This window comes from Trachurus trachurus (genome assembly GCF_905171665.1).
Source record: "Trachurus trachurus genome assembly, chromosome: 4".
Classification (NCBI taxonomy): Eukaryota; Metazoa; Chordata; class Actinopteri; order Carangiformes; family Carangidae; genus Trachurus; species Trachurus trachurus.
In genome coordinates, this window is record NC_139898.1 from 22,719,684 (window position 1) to 22,738,912 (window position 19,229).

The 19,229-nt window shown below is 41.2% G+C and overlaps 2 protein-coding genes across 3 annotated transcripts in view; one reads left to right on the forward strand and one right to left on the reverse strand.

The window, feature by feature from the left end:
- Positions 1 to 1,750: 1,750 nt before the first annotated feature.
- Positions 1,751 to 4,766, forward strand: LOC310984830 (gamma-interferon-inducible lysosomal thiol reductase-like; the record flags this gene model as incomplete). Its single annotated transcript, XM_083970159.1, has 7 exons — positions 1,751 to 1,888; positions 2,968 to 3,156; positions 3,294 to 3,365; positions 3,457 to 3,546; positions 4,050 to 4,202; positions 4,403 to 4,471; positions 4,707 to 4,766. The coding sequence occupies 7 exons, from the start codon at positions 1,751 to 1,753 to the stop codon at positions 4,764 to 4,766; spliced, it is 771 nt and encodes a 256-aa protein (XP_083826285.1).
- A 4,807-nt stretch (positions 4,767 to 9,573) lies between these two features.
- The window catches only part of LOC310984822 (3',5'-cyclic-AMP phosphodiesterase 4C-like), a 33,660-nt gene continuing 24,004 nt past the window's right edge, over positions 9,574 to 19,229 (reverse strand). For both annotated transcript variants that reach the window (XM_083970148.1, XM_083970147.1), the window contains 8 exons: positions 17,090 to 17,262; positions 16,886 to 16,984; positions 16,460 to 16,624; positions 16,243 to 16,342; positions 15,615 to 15,769; positions 14,950 to 15,072; positions 13,745 to 13,927; positions 9,574 to 13,542 (listed from right to left, as the gene is read on the reverse strand). In XM_083970148.1, the coding sequence (XP_083826274.1) occupies positions 12,952 to 13,542; positions 13,745 to 13,927; positions 14,950 to 15,072; positions 15,615 to 15,769; positions 16,243 to 16,342; positions 16,460 to 16,624; positions 16,886 to 16,984; positions 17,090 to 17,262 (1,589 nt within the window). In that variant the 3' untranslated portion in view covers positions 9,574 to 12,951. The remainder of the gene's footprint in view (positions 13,543 to 13,744; positions 13,928 to 14,949; positions 15,073 to 15,614; positions 15,770 to 16,242; positions 16,343 to 16,459; positions 16,625 to 16,885; positions 16,985 to 17,089; positions 17,263 to 19,229) is intronic.

Consider the following 19,229-nt stretch of genomic DNA (forward strand, 5'->3'; position numbering starts at 1 on the left):
TGCAAAATGACTGCAGAGAAAACAGTCATGTCAGGTCATCAACCTTTAATCATCAGCTGCAGCCTATAGTACCACTACTGTGCCTTGAACTAGGCCTACTTCTGCTCCAATCAAAGCATTGTGAACCAATCTACTATCAAATCACACTGAGCACCAGAATACAGAGATAAAGAGATACAGTATGGTACAAATATTGCAATAGGTGAAAAGATTAGATTGCAATAGGTGTAGCACACCTGTATGACACCGCAACGTTCAGAGTTGCTGAATTCACAGAGCAAAGGGATTATCTTCTCTTATCTTATCTAAGTCACACAGAAAGCAATTTAATATTTGTCCCACTTTTCATAAATGTATGAAAAACCAGTAAGGTATTTAGTATCCTGAATTAATTGAGAACTACTTGACTTTTAATTCACATCATATTTCAGTCATTGTTCCCCAGATGTAATACAACCTATTGTCATGAATTGGTATTTTAATATCAATGGGCATTTGAATTAACCCCATAAAAGTCAACTTTTTATTCAAGGGCCACATTTGATTGTTATGTAGCTAGGTCAGGAATCTGAAATCTCTGAATGCTTTTTTTTTTTTTTTTTTAACTTCACCATATACTACAAATATAAAGTCATCAAACACAACACTGAGTTAAAAGACATCTTACCTTTGGGAGAGCTCATTTGAGGGCGTTGAATGCAGCCTGCAGACACTTCAGTGCCTGCACCCCCACCAGGTTTGTGAACGGCTCATTCAGGGGGATGATGTTTTGTATAATTTCCATAAGGTAGAATTAAAAGCAGCATATCCCAGCTTCCATTCAATTACCCATCTGCTGGCTTTGGCTCCCATTCCTGTCCGAGTGTTTTAACAGAAAAATACAATAAAACAACTCAGGCCTACTGTCTGAGGTTTTCATTTGCAAACATTGTGGTAGAGGTAACTGAACGGCTCCTTGGTGGCTTTCTGGGCAAAACAATGTTCGACACTCAGCCTAATAAAGCATTAGGCTAAAAGTTTTGCTTGTTGGGTGAATGTCAACAACAAAACAGGCAAAAGAGTACATTAACTTCATTATAAACAAACAACTTCACCTTGAATTCAAGCGTTATAAATAATAAAAACGTCCTAAACTACAGGTGAAGGCCATTAAACCTACCTGAAGAAACCGAAGTCCAAGATGGCGCTGTCAGCCTTTTCTCAATGTTTTTTCTTATTCTTCAGTTTTCTAATCTCTTGTAAAGAGCTAAACTGACCATGGAGCTGACGATTCCCTGTGATTTTATGTAGGCTACATATTCTCACCTAAACTTATCGTTTACCATCGTGCTAGCTTGCAATTGACAAAAAAGAGAGTCGGCGAATTTTCGTATTAGCATTCACCAACAACTACAATTCCCATAAGTCTTTGCTTTTCAGCGCAACTTTATTTTCCGTTCTCTGTCGACAACTCATTTTCATTATCAATTATATTTTTGTATTCACACATAGGCTATTTGATCATTATTTTCCATCACTCATTAATCCCAAATAACTTTTTTTTCCCTTTTATATTTTTAATCGTCCTAATCACTAAATCCGAAGCAGGAGCCTCTGTCCGAGGATCCCTGAACGCAGCAGCTGTCAATCACACCTGACGTTAATCAGCAGCTGATGGGGCTGATTAGGAGACTCCAGGGAGGAGCAGCAGCTCCAGTCTTGTCTGTCATCCCTCCTCAGTGTAGCGTGGACTTGTCTCCTGATGTCGGACATGAAGCTGTCAGGACTGCTGGCTGTGTTTTTACTCCTCTGTACTTCCAGGGGAGGTTTGGGGTCTCATCCCAAACCATCCTGCCGTTATCCCCCATCTCAGTGGTGTCGGTCACTGGAGATAGCGATAGAGTGTAAGGTGAGTAGGACAAACACCGTGAAGTCTATTTGACAGACTACTAATTGGTTTTCATGCTGTTGATTCTGCTGGACTCCTCCATCCGACCAACAGTGAGTTTTGAAAATGCCTAGCCCACATGTTCACATTTCTAACATTAATACCGACACTATAGCCTATTGTTGTAGCCTAAGATAGATCTAGTGATGTGGATTGCACAAGAAACCAAAGGGTTGTTAACCTTTACAACATTGCTGGTGATGGAGCAAATGTATAATCTAAAAACAATAGCTACTGTTATAAAACATAAAGTAAGGAAATGTGTTTTCTATTCTCTATGGCCTGCTTTATTCTTATGTAGCCTACATACATTCATTGTTGTGATTGTTGTGGGGAAAAAAAAGAGAATAGGCCTATTTATGCATGTAAATGTCTTCTGGTATGTAAAAATGGGAAAATCTTAAACTTGTAGCCTATCTGTTCTGGGAAGATGGAAAAGGTCTACTAGGAAACACAATATTAATTATAGGCCTATTAAAAACATGGACAGTTGAGTTAAGAGGAGTTCAAAGTTTCCCCGTTTTGCTTCTTAATGAAAGTCATGCTTCAGAAATTGAAGACCAGACGGTCTTCATGTGACCGGCAAAGCAGCTCTGAGTCACATAACACAAACAGTTAATCAGGTTAAAGATGAGCAAGGCCGGGAAAAAGGCAAAAACAAGGGTGTACAGTTTGTCAGACTTTGAAAACTGTGAACTACAAGTTTAGAAATGCTTGTTGAACAAGTATTTTGAATCCTCAAGTCATTGTATTTGCAATGAATCAGAAAAGCATAAAAGTCTTTTTTAAATTTGAAATTTCTTAAAGTTTCAAAACAAAATTGTTGACATTATTTGGGGATTTGATCTACTTTTGGTTTTTTTTGTTTTCTTATCAATTATGAGATTTAAAAAGATGTCCTTATGTCAAACTTGGAAAAACGCTCACAGATGCACACATTGTTTGTGACAAAAATATAGCTGTCATACTTACTTGCATAGCCTACTAGTGAACATACCACATGTTGTTATCTTGTTTTTCTTTTCTTTTTCCTTGCATAGGTTCAGAAGCAGTGTATGGAGTTGAATGCTACCAGACCAAAGCAGGGAGTTCCCCCGGTGTCTGTCACTCTGTACTATGAGAGCTTGTGTCCAGCCTGCAGAGTCTTCATCTCCCAGCAGCTGTTCCCCACCTGGACGATGTTGCAGGACATCATGACTGTCACTCTGGTGCCCTACGGCAATGCCAAGGTGATGATCCACCGATCCTCATCTTCTATTAACACACACAGCAGAATATCTAGGTCAAGAAGTCATACTTAAGTAAACCTTCACTGCTGCAAAGTATGGTCTATAGACGTACAGTAAGACTTGTATTTGTCTTGTAGGAGCTCCAATCAGCAAGTTCTCCCATCACTTGTCAACATGGAGAGCCTGAATGCAAAGGAAACATGATTGAGGTTTGCATGTTTCACCACTTTTACCTTTTTGTCATGTTTTATCCATATGAAAGCAAGATGACTTTTAAATAAACTCCTGTGTGCTCCTCAGGCCTGTATCATCCACTTCACCGGACACTCAGCACTTCACATCATCTACTGCATGGAGTCGTCTGCAGATGTCCTGAGCGCTGCAAAGCCTGTGAGTGTCAACAGACGCAACTGTGGTGTCTTTTGTTTTTCTTTTGTAACAAAGTAGGTCCTTTCCTGTCAAAAGATCAGAAAATGTACAAAATCCCAAATATTGATTTCATTACTTTGATTTCATTAGTAATGAACTAACAACTAACACTGATGATGAAAATTTAGTTTTTTTTAAACAATCATACTGGAAAAAATGGCAAACATTAAAAATGAATAAGTCGTAACTTTCTGATTTGAGTCAGAACAGCTGCATTTTCATTTTGTCTTTAAATTGTTAATTGTTAATTGTCAGTTGGTAATTGTAAAAACAAACTATTTACAACACACCTTTGAGGGGTCACAGTGTCGGTGGTACATGTCTGTCTATGTCCTCCACAGCAATAAGGAAAAGTGTCAGAGACCACAGTGTTTACATATTTTTGCATTAATTTTAAAACTGAAAAAGTCCATTCGCCGGATGTGTATAGCTGGTAATACTTGTGCTGTGTCCTCTCGTCTCAGTGCCTCCAGCTCTACGCTCCCTCCGTCTCGTGGTCGAGCGTCGACTCCTGCGTGAAAGGAGGCCTGGGATACCGGCTGATGCACGCCAACGCTGTCATGACCAGAGCTCTGAACCCCGTTCACACACACGTCCCCTGGGTCACCTTCAACGGGGTAAAACACTGTGGCTGTTGTCTACACAAAGACCTACTGTTGTTCTGAGACAAATATGGTTTGATACACCTGAAATCTGAAGTGTGAATTGCTGAAGATGTGAATCGTCTGACACCAAAATCTGATAATGAAACATAGATTGTCTTGCACAATTGCAAAAGCATCCGCAAGCAGAACTTGATGAAACTGTTGTATTGCAGGAATACACAGACGAAAACGAGGACAAAGCAATGTCGTCCCTTTTCCATTTGGTTTGCCAACTTTATAAGGTAAGAACCTTTTTTTTTCCTTCTTACTTTGGGTGTGAAATGTCGAGCTTTTACTGTACGTTTGATGAAATGTTTTATTTATTCATCACTGCTGACCCTGGGAATGTATTGGATGCTTTTGTGTTAATGTGTGGCATCTTGTCTATTGTCAATGTTATCGGTTGCATCTATATATCCTGTTATTGTTGCTATACATGTAACACTGGGAAGTGACTGTAACTGTGTGTGTGTGCAGGGGGTGAAGCCTCCAGCCTGCACTGGAGCACACGTCAGACTGGACAGAAGCTTCTGCTGAACACAACAAATTAATCAACTATAACATTATCACATTACTTGCATAAACATAAATATTGTACCAAGTAACATCATCATATTCACACTGGAATGTTTAGGTTTTGTTCAATAAATGTTAATAACACTGTAGATATGGGCTCATACAATGTTTCTTTTCTGTATCCAGATTTGAAAGTAAAATAAATTTGTCTTGTCTCGTTTGTAGCTGTTGAATCACATTATTTCCATTTTTAAAAATTCTGTTCCTTAGGTTGACCCCTATAAAACAAAAAATAAAACCATCAGTCTGATGTAAATTCTCATATAATTTATTGGCATTTTCCACTTAAAACACCCTGAACTCCCGACTCTTTTGGCTTAAAATGAGAAACAAAAATATATTTTTCTTTGACAAAAACATTGGAGTGGCAGATGTATACATACTTGTAAAGTATACTTGATTTTTAGGCTCCAGAACATAAAATTAAATGTCCTATGTTACAGTACTTTGTCTTGACAGAAACATTTTGAATAAATATCTGTATAGAAGTTTGCACGACATAGAGGCTGAGGAAACGAGACGGCGTGAACATTAATGATGGCAGTATCAGCCCAACACAATAACAGAACGAGAGCAGAGACTCTAGTGCTCGTCAACACATTTAACACTGTCTGGCACTGATGTCTTCCTGTAAAGAGCCACGTGCTGAATTTAACATGCTGATGTAAGGCCTCAGATCACTAAGCTACACACTCAACATTCATTTGACTGGAGACTGTCGGTGTCTGGGGAAAAATGGTTTAAACATCCCACATGATAGAAATGCCATGTTTGGCTTGGAAGTGTGTTTTGTCCTAAAAAAAAAAAGATACTTTTTTTCATATTAAACGGAAGTCCTTCAAAACTGAATTATCTGATTATCTTTTAAAAATAATGTATCAAATTTGGTGAATAAATTAAGGCAAATGTTTTCTTCTTCCACTGCACTGTAGAAAATCCCTCTTTGAGGAAAGGTGATGCATTTTTACATTCGTGATTACATCCCGAACAGAGAGGTTGGGTGGTCCTCTCTCTTGGATGATGCAATTGTTTATGTGCAAGGCATTTACTGGAAAGCTGTCTTCATACATTACTTCCATGCTAGTGTGGAAGACATTAAATCATTATACTAACGACAGGCTAGAGCTGTGTCCCTCGAGTTCACACAGAGTTTGGAAGAACTGCTTTGGCAATTGTCAACCATCCACCTGCAAGTTATTACAAAGCATTTTAAAATTGATCATTTTAAATCCTTCCTCCCTAACCTTTTAACTTCTGTTTGTACCTGTTTTAACTGATTATTTATCAATTGTATTTGCTTTTGTTAATGAATTATATTTTCATTATTTTGTATCTACTCGACATCATTGTAAACGAGGCCTTCACCCTCAAGAATTTAATTTAAATAAAGACATTTTCATTACAGGCATAAAGCGATTTACTTGTCCTTGTCTTCGTTGTACGTTGCTGTTTTGATCAGTGGTCATTGCTGCTTGTGCTTTAGTTTATTCCATATAAAAAAACATCACTCCCTGTGCTCCAGTGGCGTTAACAGATGGTGTTTACAACAGACTACATCTCTGATCCGTCACATAGTGAGAAGCTCTGAATTCTGTACAATAAATTAAAAAAAAATAAATAAATCATAGGAATGACTTCATAAAAAATTTGAGCAGATGGTACAAATACTAAGGAACCAAATTGAAAGTCACTGAAAATGTCCTTTGTTTACATTGTGGGATGGCTGCCATAAAGTTTTATATTTGACATACAGTATATGGTGTTTGAGTTTTTACGCTTACGCTTTTTCTCTAAAGAAAGAAAAGCAATTTAACCAGTGTCTCAATCTTAATTACTGGGTATACAATTAAATGCCTCAATCTTAATTACTGGGTATACAATTAAATGTTTAGAGACATTTGTTTGGTGGATTAAAACAGGAAGAGGAAGCTTTATGGTAAAGTTCTGGTTACAGCAAGCATAGCTTACAGTAGGAGCCACATAGAAATTCCCCTGCCATGCTGCTGCCATGCTGTTCCCATGCTGTTCCCATGAGAGTTCCAGCAGAGCTCCAGCAAAGTCCCAGCAGCTGGAGTGACCCCCTCCTTTTCCTGGGTGTGACTAGTTTTTACTGGAACTCCACCCATTCAATGAAATACATGACATGACCAGGAGATGGCGCTTCTCTCACAGAACAGTACATATCGCCAGAGGCGGCATTTAAAGTGCCGCCCGCTGGTGGTGAGTGGAAATTCACATAATTCATAGAACCACGAGTACATGTTTGATTTAAGAAGTGAAATTACGACAGACCTAGCTACTGGAGATGCGCTGGCCACTGTTTTATCTGGAAATAAATTGTTGTAGCTAATAATACCTACTGTCAATTTTTTTATCACAATTTATTTACTGTGAATCTACATTTAAATAGGAAAAAACTAATGAAATGAAAGCCTTTTTAAGATGTTTCCAGTTGCAGGTATTCAGTGCATGCCTTCGACCAGGGAATTAGCATTATCATTGCTCAATCTTTTGTTTGCCCTAATGGGCCACCTATTGGTCACCCATTGTCACACAAATCGCACAGAGCCTGCAATGGAGCTGGCTGTTCAACTTTGAAGGAGGACCGGGGGAGGGGAGGTTATGTTGGAAGGCTAGCTGGACCAGACTCTCTCCTGAGCAACAACACACTCCAAACCCCTGAACATTCACACCTGCTCCAGAGCATTACCATCTCCAAGCATCCCCCACCGATTTGACTATGAATTGATTAGAAAATGAGCAGGTATTTCCTTAAGGTCCTGCTTTAAACATTTTTATATTCATGATTATCTTACATTATTATCTATCTTACAAAAAATGTTGTAATTTTGCATATGGAGTCAGTGCTGGAATTTCATTTAACTCTGTACTTCCTCTGGATTAAATTTATTAATTAAATGTATTGATTTTTCACTATAATTTACTAGTTATAGTACTAGCCTATACTGTCAATCCCCCTATAAACCCCATTCCGATTTGATATCACAACTTCACAAAGTTGAAGACACCTCACCTAGTCTAATCTTTGTATGACTGAATTATTCTGCATAAGACCCTGACTAATACTCATAGTAATGCTGCATTAGCATCAAAACAAAGTAGGCTAAATAAAAAATGATCATACACTTAGTCTAAGAAAAAAAGTGGAAAAGTCAGGGGCCCACTTTAGTATTCTTTCAGGGGCCCCAGAATTTCTAGCAACGGCCCTGATTATCTGACTAAACTTGCTTATTTCACTCAATGGACCGGCGGATCAGCTGGTGTGCAGTGTGCGCGCTGTATAGTCTCTCTCTCTCTCTCTCTCTCTCTCTCTCTCTCTCTCTCTCTCTCTCTCTCTCTCTCTCTCTCTCTCTCTCCCTCTCCCCCCCCCCCCCCCCCCCCCCCCCCCCCCCTCTCCATCGCGCTGTACGTTTTCACAAGACACAGGTCGACGTGTGTGGGGTGAGATGGAAATAAGAGCAGAGCGCACCTTCGCTCTCATGTATTATCATATTAAGACAGGTGCGTCAGTGCCAGTAGATCGCGCGTCAGGCATTTGGCTCTCCTAATGGGAATGGCTGGTTTGACGTGACTTTATCATTAAAAGTGAAAAAAAAAAGAGAGAGAGAGAGCGCTGTCAACCACTAGATGCGTCAGGTCAGCATAGCGCAGGGGGAGGGATATTAGTATTCTGTGGCGAAAAATACACTCATTCATGAAATTTTATTGAGAATTTTACAGAGGTGCACAGCGCATGTTTACGGTGTCCGACTGTCCGGCGACTAGTCTGACCCCTACACCGAAGCAGCCAGCAACAGACTTTTACAAAATAAAAGCATGTGAGCAACATGCATTAATGCGCAATAAAATAAATGTCGGCGTTGATAGTTTAATGAGTTGCCATAACGCAACTTGCCCAGCCCTAATAAATACACAAATGTAGCCCGTGGTTCTGAGACGTGACGCGCTGTGGTCACTAGAAGTTTATTTATTTATTCGCGGATCGGGAGTGAATGAACAAGCCAGAGATGCACAGCAGATTTCATGGTTGCCGACTGGCAAAAACTGAAAGAGGGGCTTGTAAATAACTGTTTAAGGTTTCACACAAACAAACAAAAAACATCAAGTAGCCTATGTTAAGTCTCAGCTGTGCCATGGCGATTTAATTTATGAACCTCATAATTATTTATTTTTCCTCTTGTTTGAATATAAGGGCGGTCACTTATAGGACCACACTTTCATTTTACACAGTCTCATGCGTGTATATTCACGGACACGTTGGCATGTTGTTTATTTATTGGTTAGGGTTTATTTGCTTCAGTGTTACCATTAAAACCACCACAAGGCAAACATTTAGTAGAATGCAAAATCTGTAGACAGGTAAACTGCGAGTGATATACATTTTTATTTGTGCTCTGTCGGTGTTTATTTATCTTTGAAGCTACTTATAGATCGCCTGTTTTGGAGGCAATTATAGCGATTCATCTGAGGGAAAAAAGAAAGGAGGAGGAAAAGTGATTGACAGATTAACTCGGGTCAAAATCACTGCTCCTCCCCGTGGACAAATGAGACACTGCAGCTGATTTTCACACGGGCTGCAGAGGGGCGTTAACAGCCGTGGCTGCGTTCGCTACGTCATCGCGGGGGATTAAATTATCGCCACGGGCCAAGCGGGAGCCCGTCACGGACCCGCCACGGACCCATCACGGTCCCACAGAGGTCCCGACAGGGACCAGGGGGAACTTCTAGGTGGCTACATCTGTAATTGTGCTGTTTAATTGTCTGGGAGATACTAAAGAGAAGCCCACAAAGCTTCCATCACCTTTTACTGTATGTCAATCTGACCACTAGATTATGACATTTTTTGTGTGCAGGTAAAACTCAAGAGAGGACTGTGTTGATGGCGCTAGATGTCAACTAAAACCACCAAATGCTCTGCCGCTGCTGAGGCTAACATGACATTTTCATCAAATGAAGGCATCTACGGTTAATTGCTAATAAATAACTGGTTGGTTAAAAACATGAAAAAATTAAACTGAACTGAATTTCTCCCATTATCATTCGATTGCTTTTATCGTAAATAATATTTATGGAAACCCTTCTGGCTGCTTTATGGACTGATGACATTTTCTTTCTAAACTCATACTCTAAATGATTGTTGTCAAGCTACAGTAAAACCAACATTCAGCTCCATTTAATTTACAGTAGGAATGCAAAGTTTTGTGAACGTATTCTGATTCTTCAGGGCCAAATTCATACTTATTTCTACAGTTTTTTTCCGAACTGTGAAGAAACATCTGAATAAATTACAGTGAGTCAAACCAAGTTCTGTGGCTCGGCATGTTAAAAACAGCAAAATGGTCTTTTAACACCAGCTTCCATCCTCTCCTGTCACATGTAAGGCTGATCAATAAAGCTTACTAGCTGACTTAATGAAATACTGTTAGACTAGTGTTTTCTATTATACCGTCTGACCAGGAAGTGCATCATATCCCGTGTAGTGCTTGTTTACCTCCTGGTCTTTCTACCTTAATGACATCGACAAATGCTGCTCTAAACTGAACGTGTACTTGGTACAGAAAGAGTCATGAAGCTCCTGAAACTACACACATTCTCAAGTGTCAGCTATCTGGTTAGGAAAGGGCTGAACAGACTGATCCTAAGTTGCACAAAATCTATTAAATTGTCTGCATTAAATACTGTTGACATCTATCATTCGTAAAAACTAACACTATAAAGTCAATGACTTTGATACAATCATCAGGTTAAAATCTCTAGTGTAAAAATGTACAGCATCGTAGGCTGGCAGGTGTTTGTGTGTTTTCAACACTTATGGCACACAGTTATCCCAGTCGAGCACTGAGGACCAAGACTGAGAACCTGGTGAAACACATTCGTTAAGCTTGAACTACAGGCCATTCGTTCCTCTCAGAAACTGTGCTCCTCCTCATCTCTACAGCAGTCCCTGTCGGCAGGGAGGGAAAGTAACACCACTTCGATTTTGGAATTATAAGACCCTTAATCGATTCAGGAAAAAAGGGGAAAGTAGTTATTTAAGGGGGCACTTCACTTATTCTAGACACGGAGGTCAGTTTATTTCAGTACAACCTGTGAAAACTGCTGTTCAATCTTTAATGTGGCTCTGAAGGGAGTTTTTTTCATGTCTTGAAAAAATAACCCTGGTGATGTCAAAGTGATGTCATCAAAGTTATTTTCAGACTGATTAATTTTCAGATGAATAATAGAAAACCTCAGAGACAGCGTAAAAAAAAGAAAAGAAAATCTGGCCATTAATCAGACAGGGGTGGTCTTATCAAAGAAACTACTGAGTTGCATTATGGTAAATGTAGGATCCAGTGTTAGTATGATCAAAGTGCAATGCTAAATTTCAGATGAGCTTTTAAAAATTCAGACTCTGACAGACTCTGAATATCTATAGCAGAAGCTCCTCGAACCACAGATGGGGTCTTATAATTCCAGTATCTCCTGACCACCGGAGGGGGTGTTGATTTTTTTGTGTCGTTTAAATCCACTAATCATCAAGACAATTGTCCAGTTCCTTTCCTGCCCTGCTTTTTGGTAGCTGGCATCAGACGTCCTGTGCTGTGTTTGTGTGATCGGTAGGCCTACAGTGGGTGAAGCCCTTTGTGCGACTGAATAGAAGAGCTGAACAGCAGAGGCAGTAAAGTGCTACTGCGGACCAGAGGCACCCTGATTAAAAAAAAAAAAAAAAAAATGCTTTTCAAGCACATAAACACAGACAAGACCAGCAAATGTACAACAAAGAGCTGTCTGAAAATCAAATCCTAAAACAATGACACCATTTAAAATCATCTCAGGTATAAAAATAAAGCTTAAACAAATCATACAGATGGTGTCTTTTGTATTTCCAACAGGTGAGACTGGGCCACAGTCAGTTTTCAGTGTTCAATCTCTGTGGTGCTACAAGCTGGTTTAATTATTCATTTCTTTGATTGCTTCAGGTGCCGAATTTTCTTTTAAAGGGTTTGAATTAAATGTAGAGACACACAGGTTAAACAAAGTCTCTAGTTTGGAGGTAAATCAAACAGAAAAGACGGTTTAGGGTCAGCGGTCAGATCAGGGGTACCCACTACATCTGTGCTACATTAGGTTTTTTAGTTTCTCTTCATACCCTGAGGTTTAGGTCCATCCGTTTTCTCACTGCTCACCTGTATTTGGTAAAATGATTCATTGTCCATGTCATTCTCAATCAAAGAGATCATACGCACTTATTCCAAACTGACTCAATAATTTCATACCTTAAACTAAAACTATGGTGCAAAATAATTTCGGAGACCCTGTCGAACCACCGCGATCCTCATTCGCTGCTCTTGTCCGAATGTCACAAACAGTTATTTTTGGAGGAAGACATTTCCTTTACCTTATGTACGTACGTACTTGTTAAGTGTATCACACCTCGAAACTCCACTCTTCTTCCCAGTTAAAATTGCAGCAGTCTTTGTCTGGGACACTCTGAACTGAAACTACAACAAAGCAGGATGCAGGGACACAAAGGCCAACCAGGAACCCAAAGAAGAGGCTAAAACGATTCTCTGCTTGAAAAAATAAGATCAAACAGAGGGAAGAGGGATGGGGGGGGCGTCCCTCTGTTCTCCAGAGAAGGGTGTCTCCAGTGTAAAGGGACTGTGGTGATTTTACAGACTTTATTGGTCGAGGCCTGCCCTGCCTCCCTCTCCTTACACCCGCACTGCAAAAACTCAAAATCTTACCAAGAATATTTGTCTTATTTCTAAATCAAATTATACTCAAAATAAGACTCGTCACGTTAAAAAGTAGCTTGTTTTTAGACACTTTTTACTTCTTTTGAGCATATTTTCACTTGAAATAAGTAGAAAAATCTGATAGTGGAGCGAGTTTTTCTTTCTTATTACAAGCACAAAAACCTGCTTTCACTGGGAGATTTTTCTACTTATTTCAAGTGAAAATGTGTTTGAAATAAGTGAAAATGATCTAAAAACAAGTTATTTTAAGTGGAAAGAGATGAGTTTTGACTAGAAATTAGACATTTTGACAAGAAATAAGACAAAATAATATTCTTGGAAAGATTTTGAAATTTTGCAGTGCGGTGCTCGTGTCTCTCGGGCGGGGCAGGTTGTGCTGGTTGTTACGTGCCCAAACGCAGGCAGGCGTCGCCCTCCTGGCTCAACTCCCTGTCCATATCCGTCCCCTCGCGTCCCGGGGAGGCCAGCGTCCTGTGGGGAAGCGGGCTCCGCACCGACATGGCGGCCCGACTCAGGGTCCGAGACGGGTGAGGCGAGGGGGGCCGGTACCTGCTGCTGCTGCGGGGGTCGGGGGACAGAGAAGGGGAGGAGGAGTCCCGGTGCCGATCCCCGCCCGACTGCGATTCCTCCTCTAAAGGGCTCTCCAGGTCGGACTCCAGCTCCTCCTCGTCCTCCTCCTCTTCCTCCAGTGTGAGTTCAAACTGGAACTTGTCTCCTCCTCCTCCTCCTCCTGAAGGGACAGATCCTCCTGCTCCCACAGCTCCTCCTCCTCCTCCTCCTCCTCCTCCTCCTCCTCCTGGCCCCACCTCGGCGTGGTGCTCCTCGGGGCTGGTGGGCGACGGGCTGCGTGGGATCATGCTCTGGTACCACTCCCTGTTGTCCTCCAGCGTGTCCAGGATGTCCTGAGCGTCAGGATGCACCAGGTCCGCCCAGGTCTCCCACAGAGGGTGGACGATGTAGTCGATGAACCCCACCTGCTCAGAAAAAAGAATAATGACTCTAATGAACAGGCAACTCAAGACAAGAGAAGAGAAAATAAAGACAGTTGCACGTCCCTTTCCTTCACGTCTTTGTGTGTGTGTGTGTGTGTGTGTGTGTGTGTGTGTGTGTGTGTGTGTGTGTGTGTGTGTGTGTGTGTGTGTGTGTGTGTGTGTGTGTGTGTCTGTGGCTGTTTACCTGACTCTTCTCTATGGAGGCGTTGTGTTTGTCACACATGGGACTGATCTCCATGCCCTTGTCCCGCTCTCGGTCTCCCTGAGTGAAGAACTCCACCATGATGCGGTCCGTCCACTGCCGGTACAGCTCCAGCGGTTTGGTCGGGTTGCTCAGGTCAGCGCAGTGGACCATGTTCTGCAGAACCTGGAGCAGACACAGACTCAGTAAGACTCAGCAAGACTCAGTAAGACCCTACTGGTGATTCTTTCAGTGATGTGCTTAGTTCAGGGGCTTCACATTGTTATAATGGTGGGGGTGAGACAGTGCGGACTTACTGTGTAAAGCTCAGCTGTTTTCATTTCAAACTAACTGGAAAAACTGCAGCAATTTTGGAGTTTGAAGATTTTTTGTGCCAGTAAAGTATGATGATTTTAAATTGTATATATTTAACCTTGTTCATGCTTTATCTTAAAATTTCCCTGAAATTTTAAAGAAGGAGCAATTCCTCAATGCAAAATTGTAACTCACCGATCTCTTATCAGAAACTTTAGTCCTTATTTATTCTGTCTAGTTTCATGATTTTTTGTTTGTTTGCAGACACATTTCAAATTTTGCACATGTAAGATTGTGCAACCTCAGAATTTACATAAAGACTGACCTCTGATTGTTTTATGTGTAATTAGACATACAGTACATGTTATGGTTCTTTCCAAGAAACCTCTCAGAAGATCATTTAGAATTAAACTTGTAATTGACTGACAAATGTCAAATAAAATGCTACCAAGCACAAAAATAATGGATCCATGGAAATGAACTGTTTTTGCATGAACTGATGCTCTAAGCTGAAAAGGTAAATAACACTCTGGTCAATTGATGATAATAAATATCCCCTCTGGACCTGACATCTCTCTGCTACTTCCAAAACAATAACAAACTGTCCCACAGATGCAGTAACCACTGTGTGTCCAGCAGGCAGCAGCACTGTCACACTAGCAGCTGTTCAGGTTGTTGCGTATGAAGGAAACATGGAGGTTAGTGTGGAAACGTCATTGCTGACTGTTTTTGTTACAGATGAATGTAGGAATTATAAAGAGACAGTGTCTGTGTATCATACTGCAAACAATGCACTATCCACATATAAGGAGCCACGATGTATTAACGACTAACTGACTGCATCGATTTCTGTGTGTGTTCCTGTGTTCATCGTCAGCAGAGGGCGCTCTCACCTGAATGCGGTCGGAGTAGTTGTCAAGCAGCAGGACTCCCAGACTCGTCACCTTCTTGGTTTCCACCATTGTCTTCATGTCCGCCAAGAAGTTCATGTGTTTGGACATGTCTGTGGCCAGCACCTGGACGACAGGACGACAACCACACAGGCAGAGTCACAACACAACTCGAGCCACTCTTCCTAGCGAGATGAGATGTTTTCATGATTCTTCTTATTTCTTCAGTCTGATTAAGGCACTTATTGTTAGTAAGGCACAGGATCTCTGTCCTCAGGTTTAACATTTAAACTCCTAAGATAGAGGATGTTGACCTGAATTAAATTCATCCAACATCAAATTCTGCCTGTTGCTGCCAGCCCATAAAGTACAGTATGTGCTCATACAGTATACTAATACGACATAGACAGTTGCAGATGAAAAAGATGGGAAGCCATAACTGACCATCAGTTGTAACAGTCTGCAACTGCATGATGATGTTTTGCCAGCAGCCTTTTCAAAGCAGCCTGTTACCAGATACATTGAACTGTTCTGTCAGCATTTATTTGTACTGTCCACAGACTTTGCTGAACCACAAACTAAATCTAATACCATGAGAACAACAGTATACACTAAGCGACAGTTCAGCCACAGTGCGAGGTGTCATGTTAAAAGTGTGCCAGTCTCACCATGTCGATCACCATCTTGCGGAGGGAGTCTCTCAGCTTCTTGCTGAGGTTTTGGAAGATGTCACAGTTCTCCTCTTGGAGCAGTTTGAAGCCCACAGCCAGGTGGTGGTTCTCCAGCACCGAGGCGTCGTTATACATTAACGCCAACTCTGAACCTGCAGAGATGGAGGATGAGACGTGAAAGATGTGAAGGACACCTCAAACATAGTTCTAGTTATGGGAGTATCTGAGTCAGTGCTTGTGGTACGTCCTGTCTAAACTAGCTCATTTGCTATATTGTGCAAAACCACAGCCCATAAATAGTACAACAGGATTACCTGCTAACACTGACTGTTTCCTGCTGAAATAAAGAGAGAGCTACATGCATAAGTAATGATAACTGCTTATTACTAAGGAAACTGTGAGTCAAAGTGTTTTACAGTGTTTTAAAGGGTCTGAAAGTTTTACAAAAAATGTGCCACACTGTTTTAGACTATGCTTCAGAGTATTAAATTACTATTATGTGTTGGCCCGGAAGTATCTCTGACATAATCAAAGGCTCATTACAATACATTAAAATTTATTTCAAAATGTCTAAAATAATGCATTCATCCCAAACACCCTGGACAGAGAAAGAAGCAGAACCTACTGGTATTTATTAGGAACTGGTTAGTGACTCCTGGGTGATCGACGTCATGGATGGCACTAGCAAACAGAGCAGCCATGATCTCCAGATCTGTGAACACCGCCTGAGTTGGACAAGGGACAAAAAAAAGAGAGCAAAAGTCAGGGTTTGGACGTCTGGTGCAGAGCCTGATAAGAAACTACATCGTAAAACCCATATAAAGGAAACTGTCTGAGCTCACCTCTAGAGCAGGCGTGGACAGGAGGACATGGGTGGACTGCACCACGTCGGCTGCGTGGATGTTGTTGTGATAAGCTACATCGGCGTGGTAGTGGTCCTCCAGGGTCATCATGAAGGTGATGAAGGTGTCAGTCGGGATTTTAAAGGTTTTCAGAAGGTCTCTCTCCTGGGTAGACGAAGAGAAACAGTCAAGAAGAAGAAGAACTCATCAAACAACTATTATTTGAAAAGATTTTCCAAACTTTCTCTTATGAAAAGTTGCCTATGTTTGCCGCAAGAGTTTGTTAATTTTGTCCTTATGCTGTTTATCCTTAAAAATCTTTAAATTACGGTATCTCTTAAACCATTTGATAGGTGCATTAGTTTGGTCACAGAAAAAAAGCACAACACCCTTTACACTATTGAAGCTGTTGAGGGATCCTCCTACCTGGAAGACGGAGTACATGATCACCGTCAGAGGGCGGTTCCCGGAAAATTCTGCTATCTTGAAAATATCCAGACCCCAACGATTAATGTCTTCGATCTCCTGGAGAAGTAAAAATACAAACATCTGTGAGACATTATGTTTTCTCTGTATTTGTCTGTGTGGGTGAGTGTCTGTGTGGGTGAGTGTGTATGTATATGAACCCACCTTGGCGAGCAAACTCTCGTGTGGCGTGCTGACTCCGAAGCGGGGGATGCAGGTGGGTGCTAAGCTGGGGCTCTGTGTGACCTTCTTAACACCGCTGATCTGGGACATCGGCCTCTTCTTCTTCTCCTTCTCCTTAGGAGGTGGAGACAGGATCTCCACGTCATGCTGTTTCTCTGTGACATGATCAAACACACATCATCACACACAGTTAAAGCCAGTTCATAATATGTGGTTCAATACGTCTATAGCTGTAGATCACTGACAACAGATGATGACTGAAACGCTATGAAAAGGATTTCAGTCTTCACGTGTATTTAATGGGGCAGATTTTGCTTGATTTGATGTGTTTAACCTTTGTTTTGTAACTTTTCTTTGAGACTCGGTTACAACCTGTTGTTACTACTGTATACAGAAGTCATGTAGTCCAAAGTTTCTGTTAAGATGCTACTGTAGTTGTAGTTGTGCTGTTCACCTTTAATTATTCAGGGGCGGCCAATTGATTACAATATTTGAAACAAACAATTCAATCAATACATATAAACATACATGCATAGCGAAAACATAAAGCATAAAACCTCCTCAATCAACCAACATTTTACTGTTCAGTAAACATGTCCATTTCCATGCACACCTTTTTCCCACCAATAATTTGTCCATATTATGTCAACACTAGATTCTACCACTAATACTACACCTCCTACTACTGATACTTCATTAATACTGCTGCTGATAAACTACAACTATCAGTGGTGAATGATGACAATGCACCAAAATCTAGACAGTACAATGACTGTCACTAACAGTGACATGGGCTGGTCCAGTGTTACTACAGTTACTGCCACCACTACATGACTATAAACTTAAATACAAATAAAACAAATACCAACTCTGAGAAGTACTGACAAGACATCCAACTTGTGTCCCATAACATGAGACCTGTCTTCTTCTAAGCACTGAAATAAGCTTTAAACACTCTCATCCCTCTCTGTCAGCATCATTTGAAGCAGCACTGTTTGTGTCACCTTGCTAAACAGAGATGGTCTCACATACAGATTTTGAAATATTACAAAGAAACATGAAATTAGTCAGACATCTAGTTTCCAGTGTTTCGACACATTGCTGTGTCTAATGTGGGTTTTTGATGGTTTTATATGAGATCAAATCTAACTGCCAAATAAAACAATACATCATACTCTATTGGATGATCACTGACAACAGGAATGTATATAGGTATATACAGTATATATATTTGCTGTGTATAGCTGCACTCTGGTAGGAATTAACCCCTGAAACACTGAATACCAGCACTAGAAAGTTAAGCATGATGGGTAAAACCTGTTGGTTTGGAGCTCGCTGACGAAGCACATGTCACGTTCTTCCAAATGTAGGTTTGAAAACATTTCTAGGTTGGAGGATGTTTTTAAACCCCACAGTGATAGCGTGTAATCCATTTCCACGAACAGTACAGTGCCGATGTAATCTCCACATGATTTTGCTGACACAAAAGGTGCCGTCCCAGCAGACAACAGTTGTGTTGAAAATGACTCATTCATTTTTTTTTTTTTTTTTTTGTGCAAACCAAGGAAACGATAATCCCATTTTAGGCATCACACACATCCTGCTTCACCCCGTGTCCACAACATCCTCCTCCTCAGTGTTTCCCATCCACATCTATTCATTAGCACAGTGAGAACAATTCCTCCAACAATATCCAACATCTGAGGCCACACACTAACACCTGCCAGCGTAAGGATGCAGAGCGACCTGAGTGGCAGCGTCACACGAGGCGCTGTCTGGCCTCTCTCACCTCTCTCACTGTGCCTCCTCTTCCTCACACCCAAAACCACGGCGTTCATTTCCCGAAAGCAGCCGGGCTCGATGCCGAGGCGCTCATATCAGAGCGGCATCTGACTGACAGCTCCATCGTCACTCGGCGGCCGGACCTCCATCCTTGCCCGGCAGCGGCTGTTGAAGACTGAGCCTCCTATTGATGCAACACGCCGTCTTATAATATTGCACCCTGTTGCTACGACAACGCCACACAGTGTGTCCGGGAATGCTGTCTGTCGCCGCAGCTCCTTCTCTTTTAGGGGAAGGACAAATCCTCACCCTCTCAGTCTGCATCCATCAACACACACCT